Source organism: Dryobates pubescens, chromosome 21, assembly GCF_014839835.1.
Source record: "Dryobates pubescens isolate bDryPub1 chromosome 21, bDryPub1.pri, whole genome shotgun sequence".
NCBI classification, from domain to species: Eukaryota; Metazoa; Chordata; class Aves; order Piciformes; family Picidae; genus Dryobates; species Dryobates pubescens.
The window spans coordinates 4,896,600-4,922,742 of NC_071632.1; the positions used below are offsets into that span (position 1 = coordinate 4,896,600).

The window sequence follows — 26,143 nt, forward strand, 5'->3', positions numbered from 1 at the left end:
TGTGGAGAAAAGTCTGCTACAGCCTACTGACTACTACAACAAACTGTGAATGTTGTTAGAAAAGATAGTTAGCAACTGAAAAACAAAACTGGGAGGAAAAGGTTAGTAAAGCTATAGAAAAAGAAAGGTTTGGAAAGAGTAAAGTCCAGGTGGCATCTGCAGGTTTTGGCTTAGTTTTTGCCCTTACTAGCATTTTTTTTTCCAGGAGTGCTGTCAGAAGTGGGAAAAAATCAACCAACCCTGAATGCTGCCTAGCAAAACAATATTAAATATGAAAACAGATCACTGATTAGTTGTAACTGTCAACCAAGAAAATCTTCTAGCTATGAGAATATTGTTAGCAGAGGTTATGTAAAATCAGATCCCAGGCCCTTAAATTTCACCTGGGTATTTCAGATGCCAGGAAATGAGATGCAGACAAAATCAAAGATGTATTAGCTATTCTCTTCTGATTGATAATCTGCTTATGAAAATGTCAGGTCCAAGAAAAGAAGCCTGGAGATAATGTGGACAGGCTTATGAAAGAGGCCCTTTGTGCATGTGGAATGCTCTGAGAATACATGGTGCTGCAGATGACCACTAATCTTCATAGATTTCTAGGACCAGGTGGGAAACACATCTCTTAGCCTAACCACTGCCTGTGTGCTTCAGAAAGCCTTTCTGAGGACTCTGTTATCCTTGCCTTTCATGATTTGTCTTTTATTATTTTGAGAGCTGGACTTCTCCAGGAAAAAATATCTCTGGATGGATGACCTTAGACAGTAATTTAGGCAGATCAAATACATGTGCACATTTTGAATGTCATTAATAGTTCTGATGTTTCCAGCTCAAAAAAAGGTGCAGCTGAACTACAGCAGAGCATTAAGAAGGGCAAAACAGAATAAGCAGGGTTGCTTAAAAAGAGTAAGCAGAGTGGCTTCTGTGTCAGGAATGATCAAAGAGAGCAGGTGACTTCAGCCCCAAAATGAAGTAATTGTGAAGAGGAAGATAGAGAAAGATAGGAAATTGTGGTAATATGGAGAAGGCAAATGGGTGTGGATGAACTGTGGAGGAGGAATACAATTATCTGGGGGCAGGTTTAAAAGGAAGGCACAGCTCTTCAGGTGAATGATTAACTGTGCCACTTGTATCTCAGAATATGAAGGATTGCTAAAATACAGGTGGCTTCAAAATTTGTTCAGTAAATTAAATGGTGGAACATTTCTCTTGGGCTTTTTGAATGCACAGATAAAAGTCTCCAGCTCACCAGGTTGCAGAGGGCTGGATTCTGGGAGGGAATAGGAGCCAGGTTTAACAGTCTGCCTGCTCACACCTGTTACTGGCCTTTGTGGGAGACAGGGTGCTGGGCTAGATGCATCTTTGGTCTGACTGGAAACATATTTTGTACTGCCTTCAATTTCAACTAAGCTAAGTTGGTGGAAGCCAAAAATCCCCAGGATTTTCTGCAGTTTCAAATGGCTTTGAAGTCAAATCTACGCCAAAATCATGATCAAAGACACAGGGGTGGTTTTGAATCAGAGCTTTCTGTTTCATTTAACTTGCTGTATCTTAATATGAAATGAATGGTGGAGATGTTGCTCATAAACAATTTAAATTTCTGTGTTTACTTCAAGATTGTTTGTAACTTCAGGAATATTATTCCAGCACCTAATCTGTCCTGTAGGTGCCATAAGAGGAAGGGTTTGCAGTGATGTATGAAGAGTAAGGAGCAAGCTTTGTGTTTTTTTAATGAAACAAAAAGGAGAGGGGAGCTCCACCTATGCTGACAATATGCTAAGCAATATGCTAAGCAATACTCATATCCAGTTCCAGTGTGCACTTGCAGCCCAGAAGGCAAATCACATCCTGGGCTGCATCAAGAGAAGTGTGGCCAGCAGGTCAAGGGAGGTGATTCTCCCCCTCTACTCCACTCTGGTGAGACCCCACCTGGAGTACTGTGTCCAGTTCTGGAGCCTCTGTTACAGGAAGGATCTGGAGGTGCTGGAAGGTGTCCAGAGAAGGGTCATGAGGATGATCAGAGGGCTGGAGCTGCTCTGCTATGAGGACAGATGGAGAGAGTTGAGACTGTTCAGTCTGGAGAAGAGAAGGCTCTGAGGAGACATTATTGTGGCCTTCCAGTATCTGAAAGGGGCTACAAGAAAGCTGGGGAGGGACTTTTCAGGGTGTCAGGGAGTGATAGGAGTGGAGGAAAATGGAGAAAAACTAGAAGTGGGGAGATTCAGATTGGATGTTAGGAAAGAAGTTCTTCCCCATGAGGGTGGTGAGACACTGGCACAGGTTGCCCAGAAAGGTGATGGAAGCCTCATGCTTGGAGGTGTTTGCAGCCAGGCTGGATATGGCTGTGAGCAACCTGCTGTAGTGTGAGGTGTCCCTGGCCATGGCAGGGTGGTTGGAGCTGGCTGATCCTTGAGGTCTCTTCCAACCCTAACAACTCTATGATTCAATGGCAGTTTGGACAATATTACTTCCCAGCAAGCGCCTGACTTTCTCAGGTCTCTGACTACTTAAACACACATCAATTTCAGTGGCTCTTCTTACTATCTCCAGATAGCAGTAGAACCATTGTGTTTGGAGAAGATCTTTAAGATCATAAGAGCCCAACTGTTATATAACCTTACCAAGGCTGGTGCTAAAGCACATCCGACACATCTCTGCCTCTTTGAAATACCTGCAGAGATGGGGATTCAACCACCTCCCTGGGCAGCCTGTTCCAGTGGTTGAGAACCCTCTCGGGGAGGGATTTTCCTCTAATCTCCAATCTAAACCTCCCCTGGTGCCATTCCTCTCATCCTGTCACTTGTTACTAGGGAGAAGAGATCAACCTCTACCTGGTTCCAGCCTCCTTTCAGAAAATTGTAGAGCGAGAAGGTCTCCCCTCAGCCTCCTTTCCTCCACATTAAACAACCCCAGCTCCCTCAGCTGCTCCTCACCAGCCCTGTTCTCCAGACCCTTCACCAGCATCATTCCCTTTCTCTGGACCTGCTCCAGCTTCTCAATGTCTTTCTGGGAGTGAGCAGCCCAAAGCTGAACCCAGTACTCACATTATGGCCAAGCACAGAGGGACAATTAATTTTCTGTGCCTGCTGGCCACATTGATTGCATAACTTGTTGCCTTCAGGAGTTCCAAGATGTACAGGGAAGTCTCAAGGTTTCCCTAGAATTATATTTGGAAGCCAATTGTTCTTTCTTATCTTTCAATAATGTCTCAGACTATTATTAAAAAGTAGAATTTCTCCAAGTAAGTAGCAACTGGCTGGGGTCAGAGTGGCTGGAGAGCAGCCAGGCGGAGAGGGACCTGGGGGTACTGGTTGATGGTAGGCTGAGCATGAGCCTGCAGTGTGCCCAGGCAGCCAGGAGGGCCAATGGCATCCTGGCCTGCATCAGGAACAGTGTGGCCAGCAGGAGCAGGGGGTCATTCTGCCCCTGTACACTGCACTGGTTAGGCTGCACCTCGAGTCCTGTGTCCAGTTCTGGGCCCCTCAGTTTAGGAAAGATGTTGAGTTGCTGGAACGAGTCCAGAGAAGGGCAACAAAGCTGGGGAGGGGTTTGGAACACAGCCCTGTGAGTAGAGGCTGAGTGAGGTGGGGTTGCTTAGCCTGGAGAAGAGGAGACTCATTGGTGACCTTATTGCTCTCTACAACTACCTGAAGAGAGGTTGTAGACAGGCAGAGGTTGGTCTCTTCTCTCAGGCAACCAGCACCAGAACAAGAGGACACAATCTCAAGCTGCACCAGGGGAGGTTCAGACTCAATGTTAGGAGGAAATTGAACACAGAGAGAGTGCTTGCCCATTGGAATGTGCTGCCCTGGGAGGTGGTGGAGTCACCATCACTGGAGGTGTTCAGGAGGAGACTTGATAGGGTGCTTGGTTGCATGGTTTAGTTGATTAGGTGGTGTTGGATGATAGGTTGCATGCTGTGATCTTGAAGGTCTCTTCCAGCCTGGTCTATTCTATTCTATTCTATTCTATTCTATTCTATTCTATTCTATTCTATTCTATTCATATTTTTCTTTCAGTGTAGATTACTAACCAGATTATTTTTTTTTAATGAATTTTGGGAGTCTACTACAGCACACAGAAGGCTCACTGTAAATCAAATTGTTCTTTCCTTTGCTTGTTGTTTCTTTTTCCTTTGCAGTTTGAGCCCTTACTGATTGAAATCCAATCAGTAGAAACGGTTGTGCTGATGCTCAGTTCATCTGAAGAGAAAATTTTGGCCCAAGCATGTGGTGCTCTCTATAAATTTGCATCCAAAGGTTAGTCTTCTTGCAAGGAGCTTGCCTTTGCATTGCTTAGAATGTGATGTTAACTCACAAATACTTTGTTGGTTGGTTTGTATAGTTTCATTTCCAAGGTCTCTGTCAGGGCTTTGGGAGTTTTCTGAAGGATCTGTAAACCTGTATCTGCAGTCTGCATGGAGGGAACTTTGCTGATTGTGGTGCAGTGTTTTCCACTCTCTGCTTAGCAGAGCTTCTTTTAAATATAACTCAGATCTGTTTTGTTACAAGTAACAGACCTGCATCTGGGAAAGAAATTATCTTCCTTCCTTTTTTTTTCCCCCCCCTGTTACAATTTGAAACTTATGTGGCAGTGTAGTTTGGGGTTTGGTGGGGTTTTTTTCCCCCCTCCAAGATTCAGCTTCAATAAAAATTACTTTTTTTAGCCTATATCTATAGACTGGATGATCTCCCAAGGTCCTGTCCAGTCCTTTGTTCTTTGACTCTCCAGGCCAATTAAAGATTGGTGGTTGTTTGAATTTGTTGCATTACAACTGTGAGCTGGTTGCTTGCTGTGGTGAGTTAACCTCCATTCTGAAAACAGGGTGGAGGGCTTGCGGGTGCTTTGCCCTCCCTGCAGGGTGTTTTCCCCCTTGGGAAACTGAGTCTGTTCCACTCCCCGCTCCCTGCCCAGCTAGGGTATAAAAGGGAGAGTATTGGAGTCATTAGCTCTCCTTTTTGGCTCCTGCCTCTCCTGGACATGAGCTACTGCAGCTGCCTTCCTGCACTTCTGCCATGTGGTTGGGCCTGATCCTTCTCCCTGCTGCCTCTGTGCCTCTCCAGAGAGAGACTGGTTTTGTATTCTTTTTTTCTTTTTCTTTTCCCCCTCCCATCCATCCTTGTTCCTTGCCCTTGTGAACCTTACCTGTTATTGTTACATATATATTGTTTAAAGAAAACTCTTTACCTCTCTACTTCCAGGCTGACTCCAAATTATTGCTTGGTGGATTTGCTCCCTCCCTTTCCTTTTTTTTCCTCTCTGTTGGGAGGGAGGAGGGGGGAGCAGGGGAGAGCTTCTCAGCCTTGCCCCCATCTGAGCTCTTAACTCCCAGTTAAGGCTCAAACCACTACACTTGCCTTATAGATTTTTTAACCTAACTCCTCTTCAGGTGATGAAAACAAAGTGAGACTTTTTGGTCTTGGAGCAGTGGAACGTCTGTATAAACTCATCTCGCATGGAGATCCCATCGTACGCAGAAATGCCATCATGGTCTTGGGCATCATGTCTTCCAATCGTAAGAGTCTCCCTCTTTTAATATTCTCCAATATATGTGGGTGTGGACATCAAAGCAATAAGTGGCCCAGGTGGCAAGAATCCTGTATTAACAATCTAGAATAACACATTCAGCTGGCTTGAACTCCACCGATTTTGAAGAACAGGTACAAGAGATGTTAGTTTCCCTCTGACTCTTCATTTGGTTTTGAAGAACAGGTACAAGAGATGTTAGTTTCCCTCTGACTCTTCATTTGGTTTTGAGAGGGCAAAATTGCAACAGCTTAATACTGGAATTGTCTCTTGAGGCAAAGCCTGACTACATAAGATGTCCACCTATGTGGACATAGAGTCATACAGTCATAGAATGGTAGGGGTTGGAAAGGGCCTCTGGACATCATTAAGTCCAATCCCCCTGCCAAAGCAGGATCACCTAGGGCAGGTCACGCAGGAATGCATCCAGATGGGTCTTGAAAATGTCTGGAGAGGGAGACTCCACAACCTCTTTGGGCAGCCTGCTCCAGGGCTCCAGCACTCTCACAGTAAAGAAGTTATTCTTCATGTTGAGGTGGAACTTCCTTTGTTCCAGTTTGTATCTCTTGTCTCTTATCCTATCACAGGACACTGTTGAAAAGAGACTGGCCCCTTTTGCTTGGTACCCATCCTTCAGATATTTATAAACATCAGTAAGTCCCCTCTTAGTTTTATCTTTCCCAGACTAAATAGCCCCAGGAATAAAGCTTCAATGAAGTACTGAGGAACTTTGTACATATCAAATGTCAAAGCTGTTTGGTGCTTGAAGATCTCCTCTCTTTTGTGGGCTCATAATGCTCTTGGTAGAACTTCAGTTGTGTGTCATTCCCAGTCACATTTTTGTGTCGCTCAGGGGGGAGCCATAAGTACCTTTCCCTTGGAGCAAAGTCTGTTTCTTTACTCAGCCAACACTGCTCAGTGAAAGACTTTGTATTTCTATTTATTTCATTGTAGATGATGTCAAGAAGCTCCTGAAGGAACCGGATGTCACAGATTCACTTATATCAAAGCTGGCGCCAGAAGGTAGCTTGCAGTTATTCATCCTTTGTGCAAGAATGCACTCAGAAATAATTTATGATTGCCCTTTGATTGGACAATTTAATCAAATCTTCCTTGTAACTTATGATTTGTCTTACTCCATGTTAAATGGGTAATTGCTTTTATAGAAGCAGCTCTGAGTAGTGTTTTATGTTGTACTGTCTTCAGTTTAAGGAGCGAGACAAATGCTCTTCAGCCCTTCCCAAACGAGTCAAGGAAATGCTCCATGCAGGGTTGGAAAGAATTGGGAATTTAAATGGAAGTACTATTCAAAACTAAATATAACAGTACTGTGTCCAGTTCTGGGCCCCTCAGTTTAAGAAGGACATCAAGACACTTGAATGTGTCCAGAGAAGGGCAACAAGGCTTTTGAGAGGCTTTGAGCACAGCCCTATGAGGAGAGGCTGAGGGAGGTGGGATTGTTTAGCCTGGAAAAGAGGAGGCTTGGGGGTGATCTCATTGCTCTCTACAACTACTTGAAATATGGTTGTAGCCAGGAAGGGGTTGGTCTCTTCTCCCAGGCAACCAGCACCAGAATGAGAGGACACAGTCTCAAGTTGCGCCAGGGGAAGTTTAGGCTGGAGGTGAGGAGAAAGTTCTTCCCAGAGAGAGTTGTTAGCCATTGGAATGTGCTGCCCAGAGAGGTGGTGGAGTCACCATCCCTGGAGGTGTTCAAGAGGGGATTGGATGTGGCACTTGGTGCCATGGTCTAGTCATGAGGTCTGTGGAGACAGGTTGGACTCGATGATCTTTGAGGTCTCTTCCAACCTTGGTGATACTGTGATAGATCAGGCTGGCCAGAGCCTCATCCAGCCTGGGCTTAAACACCTTCAGGGATGGGGCCTCAACCACCTCCCTGGACAACCCATTCCAGGGCTTCACCACTCTCACAGTGAAGAACTTCTTCCTCAGGTCCAGCCTGAATCTCCCCACCTCCAGCTTCATTCCGTTCCCCCTAGTCCTATCACTCCCTGAGATCCTGCGAAGTCCCTCCCCAGCCTTTTTGTAGGCCCCCTTTCAGATACTGGAAGGCCACAATAAGGTCATCTCAGAGCCTTCATGTTTATGGAGGTGGCAGGTATGGTTAAAACCTTTTTTTTACTGACTTCCAATATCTGAAACCACTGGATTCATGAGCAGGTACTATGCTGAATATAACTTGATCAAAATATTTCTTTTTTTTCCCTTTTTCTTTCCCTCATAGAAGATGTAGTTATCCATGAATTTGCTACTCTCTGTCTAGCACATATGGCTGTGGAATATACAGCAAAAAATCAAATACTTAAGCAAGGAGGATTAGAACCACTCATTAGACTGCTGGATAGCCCTGATCCTGATGTTCAGAAAAATTCAGTTGAATGTATCTACCTCCTGGTGCAGGTAAAGTTTTGCTGCTGTTTTAAATCACAGGGGTGGATAAGCACTTCCTCCCCACTCCTGCCATCCCCTGTGGGTTTTTAATTGGAAGCTTGTATTTAATTGCAAATCAAACTTTACATTAAATTTTTAATTGCAATGGAACTTTCAACTTGAGTTCAACTTTAAATTGAAATGGAACTTTGAATTTTAATTAGATTTTCAATTGAAATGAAACTTTGCATTTTGATTCCATTTTCCAGTTGAAATGAAACTTTGCATTTGGATTCCATTGTCCATTGAAATGAAACTTTGCATTTGGATTCCATTTTCAGTTGAAATGAAACTTTGCAATTTGATTCCATTTTCCAGTTGAAATGAGACTTTGCATTTTGATTCCATTGTCCATTGAAATGAAACTTTGCATTGTGATTCCATTTCCCATTGAAATGAAACCTTGCAGTTTGATTCCATTGTCCATTGAAATCAGACTTTGCATTTTGATTCCATTGTCCATTGAAATGAGACTTTGCATTTTGATTCCATTTTCCAGTTGAAATGAAACTTTGCATTTTGATTCCATTTTCCAGTTGAAATGAGACTTTGCATTTTGATTCCATTTTCCAGTTGAAATGAAACTTTGCATTTTGATTCCATTGTCCATTGAAATGAAACTTTGCAGTTTGATTCCATTTTCAGTTGAAATGAAACTTTGCATTTTGATTCCATTTTCCATTGAAATGAGACTTTGCATTTTGATTCCATTGTCCATTGAAATGAAACTTTGCAGTTTGATTCCATTCTCCATTGAAATGAGACTTTGCATTTTGATTCCATTGTCCATTGAAATGAAACTTTGCAGTTTGGTTCCATTGTCCATTGAAATGAGACTTTGCATTTTGATTCTATTTTCAATTGAAATGAAACTTTGCATTTTGATTCCATTGTCCATCGAAATGAAACTTTGCAGTTTGATTCCATTGTCCATTGAAATGAGACTTTAAATGTAGGTTAAATTTTGAAGTTAAAGTGATATCTTAAAAAAATAATTAAAGAATGTTTACATATTTGGTTCTTTTGCTCCCCAATTTCATCAGTGTAGTTGATAACATTGCACACAAGTCCTTGATTGTTGCATTAGTTATGAATCTAGCTGATTTGACTCGAATTCTGTTGAACTTAATGCAGTTATCCATGCTGTGCAGTAATGTGAGCCCAGAATCAGCTTCAGGATTTTTTTTTCATTAAATATGAGTTGATTTCCTTAGTTGGAAAATGTTCAGCCTGATAGTGAGAGTTATAATCTTTCTGACCCAAAAGGATGGAATCCTCCTGTAAATGAAAGAACTGGCAATTGCAATGTGCCTTGTTTCGGCCAGCAAGTCAACAGTCACGGTGTGGAACATCTTTTTAATGATAGGTGAATGCTGTCAACAGCTCCTTTCCATACTGGGAGGGATAGATTTGTTCCTGGCCACTTTCACACCCCAGCACTAATGTCATCCATATGGTGCTTAGCAAAAGAATGGTGCATTTGTGTGGCAGTTCTCTTCCGTGGCTTAGGCGAATCAATTCAGTAATGAATTCAGTTTATAACTCTATCTCTTTTGGGGCATCAGAGCATGTCTATTCAGACTCACATTTTACTCTTTCTCCTTTTTGACTATCTGGCTGTCTTTGTTGCAGGGTATATCTGGATAACTGCACCTGGTGCTTGCCTATATTGATAAGGATAATTGCATGCTGCACATGTGCAAGAAGCTATTTAAAAGCAAATTGTAATTTAGTTAATTTCCCCCCACCCCTCCCCACCCCACCCCATTTTAATACCATCTACTACTATCTTTTTTTTATTATTATTATTAAGCTGCATATACACTGCTTAAAGTGGACATTTTCAATTGTCACCTTCTAATTACTGAAACAAAAGAAGGTATAACCAAGCAACCACAGCAGAGTGCCAAAAGTATTTTCCTCTCACTGAGGTAAATAAAAATGATGACACTGAAAACTTCCTCAATGAAACGTGTGTGCTGAGACCAAACATGGCAACACCTGGAGTAAACAGACTTCCTCAGGCAGCATGAGAGGCTAACCATGTACTTCAGTCATGCAAAGAAAGAAATAAATTGGAATTTTAGGTCCAGGGGGGCTTGCTTATAATCAGTTTGATTCTTAGCTGAAAGGAAGCAAACCTTTAAAACTGGAAGTTCTAGAATGTTGGCTTGTGTGTGTGTGTGTGTGTGTGTGTGTGCTTGAAGTCAGATTTTTGTTCTTTCAGGAAAGCCAGAAATGGATGGACTGTTACATTCCCTGTCACTAACGTTTTTTGTTGCATATTTTACTACAGGATTTTGAAATCCATGCTGCAGTTTGTGCACTGAATGTGATTCCACCCTTGCTGCAACTACTGGAATCTGAGTACCCAACTCTTCAGTTGTTAGCCCTAAAAACCTTAGAAGTAATCAGCAAAGACACAGAAAGCAGGACAACACTGAGAGAAAATGAAGGATTAGATTGTCTTCTGAAGATACTGGCAAACAATGTAAAGTTTCCTTGCTTGCAAAGTTTTTTGTTCTTGCTGCTAATGTTTGCATGACTGCTGAGAAATATTGTTCCTGTTATGGAAGAGTGACAAAGGAGGAAAAAGTTCCTTAGAGCAAACTGTGATAGAGATAAGCTAAGGTAGCCTACCTACCTTACTGAGGATTGACTGGAATATATCTGGTTGGTTTATTGCTTTATTCCTATTAGCAATCCTGGTTTGTGTTTTGCTATCCATTTTTGGGGCCTGGTCTAGTTGAAGATGCCCCTGCTTACTGCAGAGGGGGCTGGACCTTTGGAGGTCCCTTCCAATCCAAACCCTTCTTTGATTCTCAAACTGCTCTCAGTATCAGAAAAATGCACCATACAGTTGGGTTTTAACAATGTCTTCTCCCTTTTTTTTTAACTCTATGCTAGACTCTGGTGCTGGTTCCCAGTCTGAACACTGATCTGGTTTATTCCTTTTTTTTCCTGAATTTATTTTGGTATCAGTGGTCTTAAACATAACTCCCTCCCTTGGAAAGTGCATTGCTTATAGAATCATAGAATGATTTGTGTTGGCAGGGAGCTCTGAAGGTCATCCAGTCCAACCCCCCTGCAGTGAGCAGGGACATCTTCCACTAGATCAGGTTGCCCAGAGCCCTGTCCAGCCTGACCTCGATTATAATATGTCCCAGAGATGGGGCCTCAACTACCTCCCTGGGCTACCTGTTCCAGTGTTCCACTACCCTCACCTTAACGAACTTCCTCCTAACATCCATCCTAAATCTCCTTTTCTCTAATTTCAAACTATTGCCCCTCCTTCTATCACTGCAGGCCTTTGCAAACAGTCCCTCTGCAGCCTTCTTGTGGGCCCCCTTCAGGTACTGGAAGGCCGCAATTAGGTCTCCCCAGAGTTATGTTAGTATGAGACTCCTTCTGGTCTTGAGTTCAGCAGTCACCATGGGAAACATAATGTAGAGAGAAATTTGTGAGTTTGTTGTAATTTTAAGGTTAACAATCCCTTCCTGGATGATTGCCTAACCCACTTTGAAGTAAATGAGAAACATGCAGAGGTTATACAGGGTTTGATAAATTGTGCTGCACCCTAAGGCTCATCAAAAATCCAAAATATGCCCAAAGAAATCAGAGTGTGAGAAGCTGTGCTCGGCAGTATGAACAAAATGCCCTAAAGAACGTGGCAGCAGACAGCTGGAGGGAAGGGATGCCATCCAGAGGGACCTGGATAGCCTGGAGAGGTGGGCACAAGCCAACTTCATGAGGTTCAACAAGACCAAGTGCAGGCTCCTGCATCTGGGTCGAGGCAAACCCAGGCACAAATCCAGGCTGGGCAGTGACTGGCTGGAAAGCAGCCCTGAGGAGGGAGACTTGGGGGTGCTGGGGGAGGAGAAGCTCAACAGGAGCTCTCAGTGAGCACTTGCAGCCTGGAAAGCCAATCAGAGCCTGGGCTGCAGCAAGAGAAGTGTGGCCAGCAGGGCAAGGGAGGGGATTCTCCCCCTCTGCTCAGCTCTGGGGAGACCCCACCTGGAGTACTGCCTCCAGTTCTGGAGCCCCTATTACAAGAGGGATCTGGAGGTGCTGGAAGGTGTCCAGAGAAGGGCCACCAGGATGAGCAGAGGGCTGGAGCTGCTCTGCTGTGAGGACAGACTGAAGGAGTTGGGGCTGTTCAGTCTGGAGAAGAGAAGGCTCTGAGGTGACCTAATTGTGGCCTTCCAGTATCTGAAGGGGGCTCCAAGAAGGCTGGGGAGGGACTGCTCAGGATCTCAGGGAGTGATAGGACTAGGGGGAATGGAATGAAGCTGGAGCTGGGGAGATTGAGGCTGGAGGGGAGGAGGAAGTTCTTCCCCATGAGAGTGGTGAAGCCCTGGAATGGGTTGTCCAGGGAGGTGGTTGAGGCCCTGTCCCTGGAGGTGTTTAAGCCCAGGCTGGGTGAGGCTCTGGCCAGCCTGATCTAGTGTGGGGTGTCCCTGCCCATGGCAGGGGGGTTGGAACTAGATGATCCATGTGGTCCCTTCCAACCCTGACTGATTCTGTGATACTATGAAAGTTAGGACAGTTGTGCTGCAAAGTTAGAAGCAGAAGGTACTCTAACACAGATTAAAAGGTTATTTGTTTGTTGGTGGTTTTTTTTGTCTTGTTAGCAATTCAGTGATCTACACGTGGAAGCTCTTGCTGTGCTGGGAAACTGTCTCGAGGATGTGCATGCTCTGCAAATGATTCAGCAGATAGGAGGCCTTAAAACGCTACTTTCATTTGTAGGAGCCTCTACTGTTCCTGATATTCAGAAGAATGCAGCAAAGGCAATTGCCAAAGCAGCTTATGACTGTATGTGATCTTTTAAAAAAATCTGTGGGCATGAATTTGTTTCTGAAGTAAATTTTCATTCACAGTGAAGCCATTTTATGTAGTTGAGAGTAATACCTGTGCTGAGGAAAACACTAGCGAGAACGAGTTCACAGGATCATGGTTTAGTCATGAGGTCTGTGGTGACAGGTTGGACTTGATGATCTTGGAGGTCTCTTCTAACCTTGGTGATTCTGTGATTCTGTGTGTGGTCACAGATTCATAAAATGGTTTGGGTCAGAAGGGGTCTTAAAGATCATCCAGTTCCAACCCCACTGCCATAGGCAGGGACATCTTCCACTAGCCCATGTTGCTCAAGGCCTCATCCAGCCTGGCCTTGAACACCTCCAGGGAGGGGGCAGCCACAACCTCCCTGGGAAGCTTGTTCCCGTGTCTCACCACCCTCACTTTAAAGATTCTACTAAATACCCAGTCAAAATCTGCCCTGCTCAAGTTTAAATCCATTCCCTCTTGTCCTTTCATAACAAGCCCTTGTAAAAGGACATTACAAGTCTTGCTACCCCAGTAGAAAAAGAACTGGTGGTATGGATCAATAGCCAGCTGAAGATGAGCCAGCCTGTGACCAGGTGGCCAAGAAGGCCAACAGCATCCTGTCTGGGATCAGGAATGGTGTGACCAGCAGGATTAGGGCAGTGATTGTCCCCCTGTATTTAGCATGGGGGAGGCCACACCTTGAGTACTGGGTTCAGTTTTGAGCCACCCTCTCCAAGAAGAGCAGGCTCTGGTTGGCTTTCTGGGCTGCAAGTATGCACTGGTGGCTCATACTGAGCTTCTCATCCACCAGAACCCCCAAGTCCTTTCTTCAGGACTGCTCTCAAGCCAGTCCCTGCCCAGGCTGATAGTGTAATTGTTTGGATTGCAAAGGATACATGAAGAGAGTGGAATCCACCTTTCCTAGTATTCTGTGGGTTTCTGCCTGTTTCTATCATTATACATTGTAAGCTTTGCAAGTCACTGAAAATTATTTCCATTAATGCTTAGGTCTCAAAGATAGGAAACCCCCTTCCTCCTTTGTGTTTTCCTCTGTTGTTATTATGCTGCTTAGGACTGTCACTATCATTTTTATAGTCCTGTGACAGGCTTGTAAGTAGCATGCTAAGCAGATTTATATTTGCTCCTACTGGTTTCTACTGCATCTTACTCCTTTTTCATAATAAGCAGAGCCCTTTTCCCCCCTTCTTCTTCTTTCACACCTCTTTCAGGTTTTGTGGTCTAATATTTTAGCAGCTGTTAGCAGCAGCATGTCTGAACACTCCATTTTTAAAGCACAGTGGCAAGAACTACACATAATATATGACAGTGCTGCCTATGATCTTATATCATGGGATGTTACCGTCAGGGAAGATGCATCTTCTTGTCATGCTTCTTTACAAATGGAGTCAATGTGGTTTCATTATAGAGGTTTGCTCTCTTCTTCAGCCTATGACAGTTGGTATGGATGCAGCAAGCTGGGGAAATAGATCAAAAGATTTAAAATATTTGCTTCCAAGCTGGAGAATTTTGGTGGCAACCAGTTAGAGCAAAGGGCAACATGTTGGAGTGGTGCAGTGCAAAACACAGCCCCGGAAGCTTGCTGATTAACGGCACCCCGGGAATCATCGATTTTATTCCAGATATGTAGAGCTGTTGCTCTAATGTCAGGCTTCCAGTGGAAAGAAAAGCAGTGGTTGGATCATTATAAGGATTACAGAATCACAGAATGGTAGAGTAGAGTAGAGTAGAGTAGAGTAGAGTAGAGTAGAATAGAGTAGAGTAGAGTAGAGTAGAGTAGAGTAGAATAGAATAGAGTAGAGTAGAATAGAATAGAATAGAATAGAATAGAATAGAATAGAATTGAATTGAATTGAATTGAATTGAATTGAATTGAATTAACCAGGATGGAAGAGACCTTTGAGATCATCGAGTCCAACCTGAAGGGACTGGAGCACTGCCTGGTGAGGAGAGGCTGAAAGCCCTGGGGCTGTTTGGTCTTGACAGGAGAAGACTGAGAGGGGATCTGACCAATGTCTATAAATATCTGAGGGCTGGGGGTCAGGAAGGAAGGGACCCTCTGCTCACTTGTGCCCTGTGGTAGGACAAGGGGCAATGGATGGAAACTACAGCACAGGAGGTTCCACCTCAACATGAAGAGGAACTTTTTTACTGTAAGGGTCACAGAGCACTGGAACAGGCTGCCCAGAGAGGTTGTGGAGTCTCCTTCTCTGGAGACTTTCAAAACCTGTCTAGATGTGTTCCTGATGTGATCTGTTCTAGATTCTATGGTCCTGCTCTGGCAGAGGGGTTAAACTCAATGACCTGGAGAAGTCCTTTCCATCCCCTAACATCCTGTGATCTGTGATCCTGTTCAGCTTTGTTACTTTCCTGATAGATATGATTATATCAAACACTTTGGGTCTATGTCCCTTTCAGCCCCATTGGAAAGGGGTTCCTCTTGCTGTTCTAAGACAGAGGTATCCCCCAAGAGCTGTTCTCAAACACCAGAATAAATCACATGGTATCAACACTGCCTTCAATTTTAAATAGCATCTTTAGCCTGCTGTTCTGTTTAAGTAAGTTAAAATTGATCATATTTCTATACATAATCATTATCCCTTTGCCCCTGAAAATTTGTTTTGTTCTGTAACATCATTTTGAATTTAATATATTAATTTATCAATGCAGTGGTGAATTTTAATGTGATTGCCTCCTTGCCCAGCAAATAATGCAGTCATTTCAGAATGCAAAATATAATTTAGTGCTATAAATTATTGAATATCTGGGAGTGACTTATCTGGACTGGTGATTAAGGAGGAGCTGACTTTCCCCTGACAATGCCAGACACCAGCAACAGCAATGTGCTGTGGAGTCTGCATGGAGAAAGTGGTGATCATGATAATTTGAGTTTGGCCTCACCCTGCAGACTTCTGGTTTGAAGCTCTCCCTGTTGTTTGCATGTATCTGAACAAAAGTCCTTTCAAAAGAGAGCATTCTAAACATGATCAGAGATGATGATCAGAGGGCTGGAGCACCTCCTCTGTGGGGACAGGCTGCAAGAGTTGGGGCTGTTCAGCCTAGAGAAGGGAAGGCTCCAGGGAGACCTTAGAGCAGCCTTCCAGTACATGAAGATGGCTACAGGACAGCTGGAGAGGGACGTTTTACAAAGGATTTACAATGGATTGAGGTTTGAGCAGAGTAGATTAGGAAGAAATTCTTTACAGTGAGGGTGATGAGATGCTGGAACAGGTTGTACAGGGAGGTTATGGATGCCCCTTAATGAAACTCTTCAAGGCCACATTGGATGAGACCTTGAACAACCTGTTCTGGTGGAAGGTGTCCCTGCCTATGGCAGTGGGGTTGGAACTAGATGATTTTTAAGGTCCCTTCCTACCCAAACCATTCTGTGGTTCCATGATTCCATGGATCCATGATTCTATGCTCTGTAGCCTGGTTAACATGCTTCTTCATAATGCAGGGTTATATTTATCTGGGCTATCTCAACTCAAGATCAGTGAGAGGACATGATGCTGTTTAACATCAACTTTTCTCAGTTTGAAATCAATACAAGTTCTTCCATAAGGTGATGAGAGTGATCTGATTAATCACTAAAAATCTGATCATGACTTTGGGATAAGAAGGGAGAATAGGGAAATACTTTGAAAAACAAAGGTTGGCTCATGATGGCTTCTGTGCATGAAAAACTGGACAGAAGTGTTGATACTCCAAACTCTTTCAACTGGGAGTGCCAGAGTATTTCACTTCAAGTTAATCTATTCAAATTACTCACAGATCAAGAATTTAATCACTGTAAGCATGCTCCTGTCACTGACATGATAACTGCTTAAGTACAAAGGATGCTTCTCAGGTGTCCATTCTTTTCTATAGTAGAGGAAACAACTGATACAGAGATCAGCAGAAAGTACTCATCCCTTAGAACCTGGATCTTAAAATACATCATCATTTTCCTCTGTCTAGCTAAGCTAAATATGAATGCATCCTCTTTACTGTAAACTCAGATCCAAAACTCTGCTTTTCCACATCAATGGAAAATTCTTTAGTCTGTTTAAAATATTTTAAGTCACCTATTTAAGTCTTTCAGATGAATTACTATTTATCATCATTGTTGTGGTTATGATTCCACACAGGCATAAAATATCCTTACAATTAAGTGCATGCCCATCACCATAACTGCCTTTAAAAGCAAAAGCAATTGTAAAGAAAATCTCTACAGTAATAAATAGCTTGCTGTACAAGAACCAAATTCCTGAGGCATGAAGAACCTCTAGAGATGATTCTTAGGTAATGTGGACTGCTTCAGCAAGCAGCAGGCCAGCATCTTGCTTGATAATTTGTTCAAGCAGTCTGTAATCCCAGTTAAGGCCTTGTCTTGAGAGCTGGCTGGTATGAGTCAAGTCTATGGCCAGGGTTCTGCTGACATTTAAAATTATTTCTGTTTTGGTGCATCTTTTGCTTTGTGATTGCAGTTGCTTGGTGCTGGTGGTGAGGCTGGGCTCTTTACTCTGCTGCCCAGTGAAAGGACAAGGGCAAATGGGTACAAACTAGAGCACAGTTTCACTTGAACTTAAGGGAACACTTTCCTGAGAGGGTGCTGGAACCTTGGAGCAGGATGCCCAGAGAGGTTGTGGAGTCTCCTTCTCTGGAGAGTTTCAAAACCCATCTGGACACATTCCTGTGCAACATCCTCTAGGCTAGCCTGCTTTAGTAGGGGTGTTGGACTAGATAATCTCCAGAGGTGCCTTCCAACCCCTGCCATGCTGTGATTTTAAAGGTATTTAAAACTGAGCTAGAGAGGAGAAAAGAGCAGCCTGTCTCATGGATGTGCTGTGTCCAGTTCTGGAGCCCTATTACAGGAAGGTTCTGGACATGCTGGAATGTGTCCAGAGAAGGGCCACAAGGATGATCAGAGGGCTGGAGCTCCTCTCCTATGAGGTCAGAGTGAGAGAGTTTAGGTTGTTCAGTCTGGAGAAGAGAAGGCTCCGAGGAGACCTTATTGTGGCCTTCCAGTATCTGAAGGGGGCTACAAGAAAGCTGGGGAGGGACTTTTGAGGGTGTCAGGGAGTGATAGGACTGGGGGGAATGGAGCAAAGCTAGAAGTGTGTAGATTCAGATTGGATGTTAGGAAGAAGTTCTTCCCCATGAGGGTAGTGAGACAGTGGGACAGGTTGCTCAGGGAGGTGGTAGAAGCCTCATCCCTGGATGTTTTGAAGGCCAGGCTGGATGTGGCTGTGAGCAACCTGATCTAGTGTGAGGTGTCCCTGCCCATGGCAGGGGGGTTGGAGCTGGATGATCCTTGAGGTCCCTTCCAACCCTGACAATTCTCTGATTCTATGTTCATGGAGTAATCTCTGTTGGAACTAAGTTTTCAGTCAAACTTCTTTTCATTGGCTTTGTGGACCGCTGTTTATTTATTTTTCTCCTCTCCATCTTCAGTTCTGTTTTAAAGAAGACTTACAGTATTTTTCTTTCCTTTTGGAACGTCTTTATTTGTAAGACAGCAGTCCAAATAAGAGAAAGCTCCCTCAAAGCTTTAGTAAGCATTGGTAAGATTTGCAACTGTGTCCAAGCCCTTCCAACTTCTCAGGTCCTGAATTTCTTAGATACACTTGAAAATTCTACTATGTAGGGAGAATGTAATTAATCCACTTTAAACAATGCATCTGGTTAAATGTTTATTGATCCTCACAACTATAGAGCTATGCTGGCCAGTACTTTCTGGCTGAGAGAGTTTGACTCGGAGCTCTTTCTGAGAAACACCTGCTCTTCTGATCTCATCTGTTTTGGGGGTGAGCCTGTATGCATTCTGGTGGTTTTCAGTCTTAGAACAAACTTTGCCTTCTCTTGAGCTATGTGTGTTTAAGGATGAACTTTGTAGTCATCTTTTGGGCTTGATTCAGAGTTCACTGAAGTCTAGTGGGGTTTGCATCAGGTCCTTTGTGCACATTTCTTATTTGCTGGTGCCTCTTTTACCAAAATATTTCCATTTCCATGGTATCAAAAGCAACTGTTGTGGGGGAAACAGCTACATGAAATCAAGTTCTTGTTCTTTTATTGATTAGGAAAATAGATGAAGATTTATCATAGAATGGCTTGGGTTAATGTTAAACAGCATCATGTCCTTTCACTGATCTTGAGTTGAGATAACCTAGATAAATAAAGCCCTGCATTATGAAGAAGCATGTTAACCAGGCTCCAGAGCACAGAATCACAGAAGCACAGAATGGTTTGGGTTGGGAAGGACCTTAAAGATGATCTAGTTCCGATCCCCTGCCATAGGCAGGGACACCTTCTGCCAGATCTGATTGCTCAAGGTCTTGTCCAACCCAACCTGGCCTTGAACAGTTTGAGCAAGGGGCATCCACAACCTCCCTGTGCAACCTGCTCCAGCATCTCATCACCCTCACTGTCAAGAATTTCTTCCTAATCTCCAGTCTGAATCTTCTCTCTTCCAGCTTCAATCCATTCCCCCTCATCCTGTCACTCCAAGCCTTTGTAAAAAGTCCCTCCCCAGCTTTCTTGTAGGTCCTTCAGGTACTAGAAGGCTGCTATTAGGTCTCCCCAGAGCCTTCTCTTCTCCAGGCTGAAGAGCCCCAGCTCTCTCAGCCTGTCCACATAGGAGAGTTTCTCTAGCCCTCTGATCATCTTTGTGGCCACCTTTGGACCCACTCCAGCAGCTCCATGTCCTTCTTATGCTGGATGCAGTGCTACAGGTGGGGTCTCACCAGAGCAGGGCAGAGGGGCTCCCTCATCTTGCTGGTCACACTGCTTTTGATGCAGCCCAGGATACAGTTGTCCTTCTAGGCTGCCAGCACATATTAATGCTGTTGTTCTTTTGAATTGAAAGCTGAAAGCAGAAAAATCTTACACGAGGAAGAGGCTGAGGAATGTCTCATAAAGGCTTTGGAAACTGGTAACGATGGAGTTAAGGTTGCTGCTTCCCAAGCGATTTCTGCCATGAGTGTGAATCCGGCTAGCAAACGCACCTTTGGACTGCAGGGTAAGGTGGGAAGGGGTGAGCTGAGAATCCATTCTTGGCCTTTTATGAGGAGCATGTTGCAGTTTTGCAGGCTGAATAGTGATTAATCTCTGCAATTATTTCTTTTGAAGGAATCCCCCAGCTAGTACAGTTGGTAAGCACCGACAATGAAGAGGTAAAAGAAGCTGCAGTGACAGCATTAGCTAATTTGACCACAGCCAGTCCTAGTAATGCATGGTGAGTCTGCAATCATTCAGCTATTTAAAACACTGATCTGAACACAAGGGATAATATTTTGATATTTTAAAGGATGCCTCTCCTTGTCCTTACCCTGCAAGGCAGTTGTGTTTGGGTTGGACCACAAGGCACTTTTGGGGGCTTATGAGTCATCTGGGATAGGTTGGTTCTCAGCACTGTTACATGAATTAAGCTATCTCTACTAACACTGGCTTTATCAGGGAGAGGTATGAAGGAGGTGTAATGAAAGCAGAGATACAAATGTTTTGATGAGGAAATGAGGAAATGCTTTGATGAGGAAAATCTGCCTCATGATCTAAGACATCAACATCAGTAAGGTATCCCATGAAGTGTGACAATCCTTCAAAATGTGATGGTTCACAGAGTTTTTTGGCTGATTTAAATCCAGTCTTTGAGGGAGATAGCAGTGGGACATTCTGAATATTGGCATTGTCTTTCTCTTGTTAATGTTTCCCAGCGCCCACAGAGCATCCTCTGGAAAGAAAAGAAGTGTTACTTTGGTATCCAAAGTAACTAACAGAGGGTGGTTAGCCAACTATAAGTTCTGCAGTAATTGCATCAACTAAATTCCGCTGTCAGTTCTGGAGTCCTGTTCCCCCAGCTCTATTACACGTTCTGTTCAGGGAGAAGAAACAGAGCGGTCTGACATTGCCTGTAACTAACAAACCATAAAATAAAATTCCTTAAAAGTTTCCTGGAATATACTTGAGGAAGTTGTAATCCATTCACAGGGATTCTTTGAAGTGGAAAAAGTAAAATAACTCACCAAATAAATTATTGGCTTCAATTTATTGATTCGGCTCTAATAGTCACCAGTATTCACTTAATGTTACCAGATGGGGCCATAATTTGACACGAGAGAATAATACTCTGTTCTCAGATTCACATCGTAGATGTTTGTGTGTGTCTGATATTCTGCTCCCCTCATGTGCATGACTCTTCAGTTGGTGTCAGTGGGAGTCATAGACACATAAAAAGAGCACAGAACTGGAGTCTAGGGGTCAGACTTTCAGCTCCGCTACAGCTGGTTTTCATAGCGCAGCCCTTTGAGGTTTCACATTGTGAAAAGGGAATCTCTGGAGAGTTCTGAGTTGGTATAGCAGCCTATGCCAACCCATTCAGTTTCTTTTGCCAAGGAGATAGTCAGGACATTGTTCAGCTCAACTGCTAGAACAATTCTCTGAGACCTCAGGCAGGGAAATAGCTGCCTCTGTTCCTCTGCATTATAATGGAATCCGTGTTTGTTTCTTGCCGGGCGGCAGAGGCAGGAAATTATAAAGGTGGCTCACATATAGACTTCTCCCTTATTGCAATCCAGCTCCCAACTACAATATGAAAGCACCAGATAATCTAATCACAGGTCTTCTGTAAAAAAAAATAAATCAGGAAGCAATAATTTACATTAAATATGTATTTTGGATGAATGCCATATGATTGTATAATTACTGCCCAGCTTCATTCCTAAATCGAAACCATTAATAAGCCATAGAAGGGGCCAAGTGTGACTGGGATCTATAAATGGATATATAGAGTTGAACCTTCAGCTGATACAAATTGGTACAGTTCCAGCTCACTGACTGACTATCTGGCCTGTATTTATTTTACATTCAGGTAATAGGAAAAAAAGTACTTTTGAGAAAATGCATTCCAGGTTGAGTTACCATAATCATATTTCATTTTGGAGTGGGGGTGTGTGAGAGAGAGCCTTGTAAACCACTGAAAATAAGGGTGTATATAATGAAGATGCTGATACACTTTTATAATGATGTGACTTGGCTGGGTAATTATCTTGACAACATTCTGGTCCCAAATGAGACTAATGGGACTGGTGCCCTTTTATTGGTTGTATATTAAATTCTTGTTATAAACCCTCCAAGAATATTAAATCTTAAAGCTAGTAGTAGCAGGTAGGCTTTATGTAGCAAGAACAAAATGGCTACAGTAAAAGGGAAAGGGAAGCCTATTTACTATAAATGTTCTCCCTTTTTACTGGCCAGGCAAAAAAATTCAATCTTGTTGAACTCATATCCCTGTGCTCTGCCATATTTCATGAGGCTTTTTGCATGCCTTGTATTGACTGCAGGATGTGTGCCTTGCCCTTTCATTTTGTACAGTATCTATTACAGAACGCAGGCAAGAGTACAAGCCACTGCTGGTTTTGGTCTTGTTAGGACTGTTTGGTCCAGAAGTGTTGCCTGCTTTTTGTATAATATGGTGGAGGGGAAGAAATCCAAATAGTGTAATTAAGGCTCCCACAATAGCAAGCTCATAAGGCTAAAGTCTTCCATTGATTAATAACACAAGAGCCGCATAGGCAATTGGCAATACTACCCCCCACTAATGTATATTAACCTTGACCTTTAGGTGCTTCCCCACAGCAATGAAAGGCTAGTTCTATACCCCTGCCCAATCAATCCTTTGTTTCTCAACCGAGACAGCTAATAAAGGTGTCAAATATGGGGGGAGGGTTTGTAATTAGAACACCTGTTCAAGATGAACGGGACAGAGACCAGCTTGTCGTTTCACACACGTCCCCAAGCAGCCACAGTTTGGCAAAGAAATAAATAAACTAATGAATGACACCAGCCCAGAGTGTTTTAACCACAGGTCTAGAGCAGCAAAGAACATGAGGCCCACGCAAATGGTTGGAGTTTTCTGGTTTAGGGGGAAACCTGCATTTTCAATATGTTTCTACCCGAACACACAAAACCAAAGAAAACCCCAAAATACTATAAAGAGCTCCTGAAATATTGCAGCATTGAAGTTTTGGCTGCAGAGCTGATGTGGTGCCACGCTTCAGTAGCACTTAGAAACAAGTCCAGTGGTCGAATGCCTGATTAACTTACAGATTGACACCCCCAGATGATGCTTGTATCAGAATTTGACCAGAAAGTCAGGACAGGATTTTCACGCTGCTGTCTGTCAGTGAGGGTTGAACTCCACGATCTTAGAGGTCTTTTCTGACCGAAACAATTCCCTTTCTCTCAATGTTCTCTCAATGATTAGGCTAAATCATAACAAAACTGCAGAGTGTGCTGCAAATTCAAACCCCACGTGCAGGATAAAGAAATTATTTGATTGCTGTTGTGCGTGGAGCTCTGAAGCCAGCCTTGGTGTATGTGTCAGAATTCGTTTCTGTGGGCTGCCACCGGGAAGAAAGAATTCTGTTCAGCTGCCTGTTCCCATCCACTTGACTCTTTTTTTTTGTAGTCTAGAACACTAACTCGCTGTATTGCAACCCATATGCAGTTATTTGGGCAGCAGAACGCCTTTTGGAAGCATCTATGAAATCTGTTTCTGTTGCATCCAAGCATTGGGAAACGCAGACGAGAGTCGCTTCGATGATGTACATAATGCAGGAAGGGAAGCACAACCAAAGAACCATCAGTGCCATCTATTGGGCAGCAAAGTAAAGTATCCTGCTCGCTGCAACTGCACAATAAACCTTTTACTTCAGCCTCTGCCTATTTCCCCAGCACCACCCCCACCACCCCACTCCCGTTTAAAGCCTCATCAATTATCGTCGCTTTTCCTGGATTTAGGATAAGCTAATCCTGTTAAATCTAAATATGATGTTAGTTAGAAGCAACACACAGAAATAAAGCTCTCCACTGTACCAGTTAGCCAGACATTAATTCAGGCAGCTCTTTTCTTCACTATTGTTACAGCACAAATGCCATTTCCAATAGCCCTCTTCATAAATCTGGCAGTGGCTGAATTCTGGGCACCTAATGGAGTTACCACTAAAGAAAAACATGGTCTCTGAAATTTAGAGCTTTGTACTGGACATGAAAACTAATTAACAGCCTCAATAATATTTGTCTTAAATTGTTTATTTTAAGTGCAAAATTTATAGCATTTGGTTAGAGTTTGTTCGGGGGGGGGGAGAAGGAAAGGAGGGGATGGGTTTTGTTCGGCCCTGCTAAGGGCTGCAGGAAATTGTGGTACCTGACAGACTCATGAGCTAGCTGGCAGACTGTTTCTCCTGAGGTTTCTAATTAGTGTCATGTTACATATTACTGAGTATTATCTGGATTTAGGATAGCAAAGGTATCACCCCAAAGCTTGCTAAGTCAGCATGCTGGATGTTACTGAATTTTATCATTCTTTCAAGCTTTACAGGAACCAGTGGACCCATTTACATCAGCAAAATTAGGTTTATCTAGGCAGTGCCACAGCATCTGAATATATCACAGGATCACAGGATGTTGGGGGTTGGAAGGGATCTCTGGAGATCTTTGAGTCCAACCCCCCTGCCAGAGCAGGACCATAGAATCCAGTTCAGGTCAAAAAGGAACGCATCCAGATGGGTTTTGAAAGCCTCCAGAGAAGGAGAGTCCACAACCTTTCTGGGCAGCCTGTGTGTGTATCAAGATTTCCAGTATTTGAGAATAGGCTGGGGATAGGGAAACAGGTTGGGAACTCATTCGTTATGGGAAGTGCCCTGTGAGAGAAAATGAGTTGTCCCCTTGACTTCAGTAGGCATGGCACCTATTCTAAACTGAAATTCATGCACTCATCTGATGACCCAAAATACATCCTCATCTATTCCAGGTGGGTAATGCCCACCCTTAGTGAGAGCCTCTCACCATCTTAAATGGAGATTTTTCAGCGTCCACAACAGGTTTGGACTGTTTTTAAGATGGGTATGGCTGTAGGGAGTATATTTAAAGAACATCCAATTTGCTCACGTTTCAAATGCTGTTGTTATCATTAGGCATAGATGATTATGACCAATAGGTAATAATATCACTAGGTAGTCATCCTTCCTATTAGAAAATGGGAAACTCACTCGCAGTTTTTCTCCTTCAAGACTGTAGATGGAACTGAATTCCCATAAGCAGATCAATATCGAAGCGTTGGTATTAATTAAGATGATATCTTTGCAGGGATAGATGAGAACAGGGACACAAATTTCTAGTACATGAGAGCTACATTTAAGAACAGAAATAGGTAATAGTCCATTGCAAGGGTTTTGTGCTTTGTTTGTTTGTTTGTTTCTTTAACGATTTAGTAGTTCTTTATACCGTAAGTTGGTGTTTCTGAAGGAGGGAATCAACAATAGAATGTCAGGAGCCGCATTGTGTTAGGGTAAGATGTTTTCATACTGACCTCTAGTGACAGAGTTCTGTTCCTGAGCTACAGAGCTGCAAGCGACAGGGATTTTGTTGGGCTTCGGGGGGTTTATGTTATTTTTCACATTACACAGAATCACAGCACAGCAGAGGTTGGAAGGGACCTCTGGAGACCATCGGGTTCAGCCCCATGGCCACGGCAGGTTCACCTAGAGAAGTGTTTATCTTCTTCTGAACACAGGAACACGTCCAGACAAGTTTCCAGAGATAGAGACTGCACCACCTCCCTGGGCATCTTGTTCCAGTGCTCCACCACCTTTAGATTAAAGAAGTTCCTCCTCATGTTTAGATGGAACTTCATATGTTCAAGTTTGTGGCCATTATTCTTGCCCTGTCATTGGGCACCACTGAAAAAAAGACTGGCCCCATCTGCCTGACAGCCACTCTTGAACTATTTACAAGTATTTATGACATCCCCCCTCAGTCTTCTCTTTTCCAGACTAAAAACACACTGCTATCTCAGTTTTTCCTCATATGAGAGCTTCCAGTCCTCTAAGCACTTCTGTAGCCCTTTTCTGTACCCTCTCCAGCAAGTCCCTATCCTTGGGCCATTCTGGTGAGCTCTTTGCAAATGCAAAGAGTTAACTCATGCCGTGATCAGATTCTTGATTTGACTTTCTCTTTACCTACAGCATGGGTGCTTTCTAAAGAAAAAAATTCAACATGGTCATTACCCAAGGGCTCAGAAGCTCTTCCTTACAGGTTACACATTGACTTCCTTTGAAAATGGCAAAATGGTTTGTGCTAAACAAAGCCGTGCTAACAAGCCCTATGAGGAGAGGCTGAGGGAGCTGGGATTGTTTAGCCTGGAGAAGAGAAGGCTCAGGGGAGACCTCATTGCCCTCTACAACTACCTGAAAGGTGGTTGTAGACAGGAAGGGGTTGGTCTCTTCTCCCAGGCAACCAGCACCAGAACAAGGGGACACAGTCTCAAGCTGTGCCAGGGGAGGTTTAG

The 26,143-nt window shown here is 43.5% G+C and overlaps 1 protein-coding gene across 1 annotated transcript in view; it reads left to right on the forward strand.

Moving 5' to 3' along the window:
* Nucleotides 1-1,015: 1,015 nt before the first annotated feature.
* ARMC3 (armadillo repeat containing 3) overlaps nt 1,016-26,143 on the forward strand; it is a 65,513-nt gene continuing 40,385 nt past the window's right edge. The window contains exons 1-9 of the mRNA XM_054171162.1: nt 1,016-1,024; nt 4,139-4,256; nt 5,387-5,512; nt 6,478-6,546; nt 7,766-7,941; nt 10,268-10,462; nt 12,603-12,786; nt 19,664-19,816; nt 19,927-20,032. Of these exons, the coding sequence (XP_054027137.1) occupies nt 1,016-1,024; nt 4,139-4,256; nt 5,387-5,512; nt 6,478-6,546; nt 7,766-7,941; nt 10,268-10,462; nt 12,603-12,786; nt 19,664-19,816; nt 19,927-20,032 (1,136 nt within the window). The remainder of the gene's footprint in view (nt 1,025-4,138; nt 4,257-5,386; nt 5,513-6,477; nt 6,547-7,765; nt 7,942-10,267; nt 10,463-12,602; nt 12,787-19,663; nt 19,817-19,926; nt 20,033-26,143) is intronic.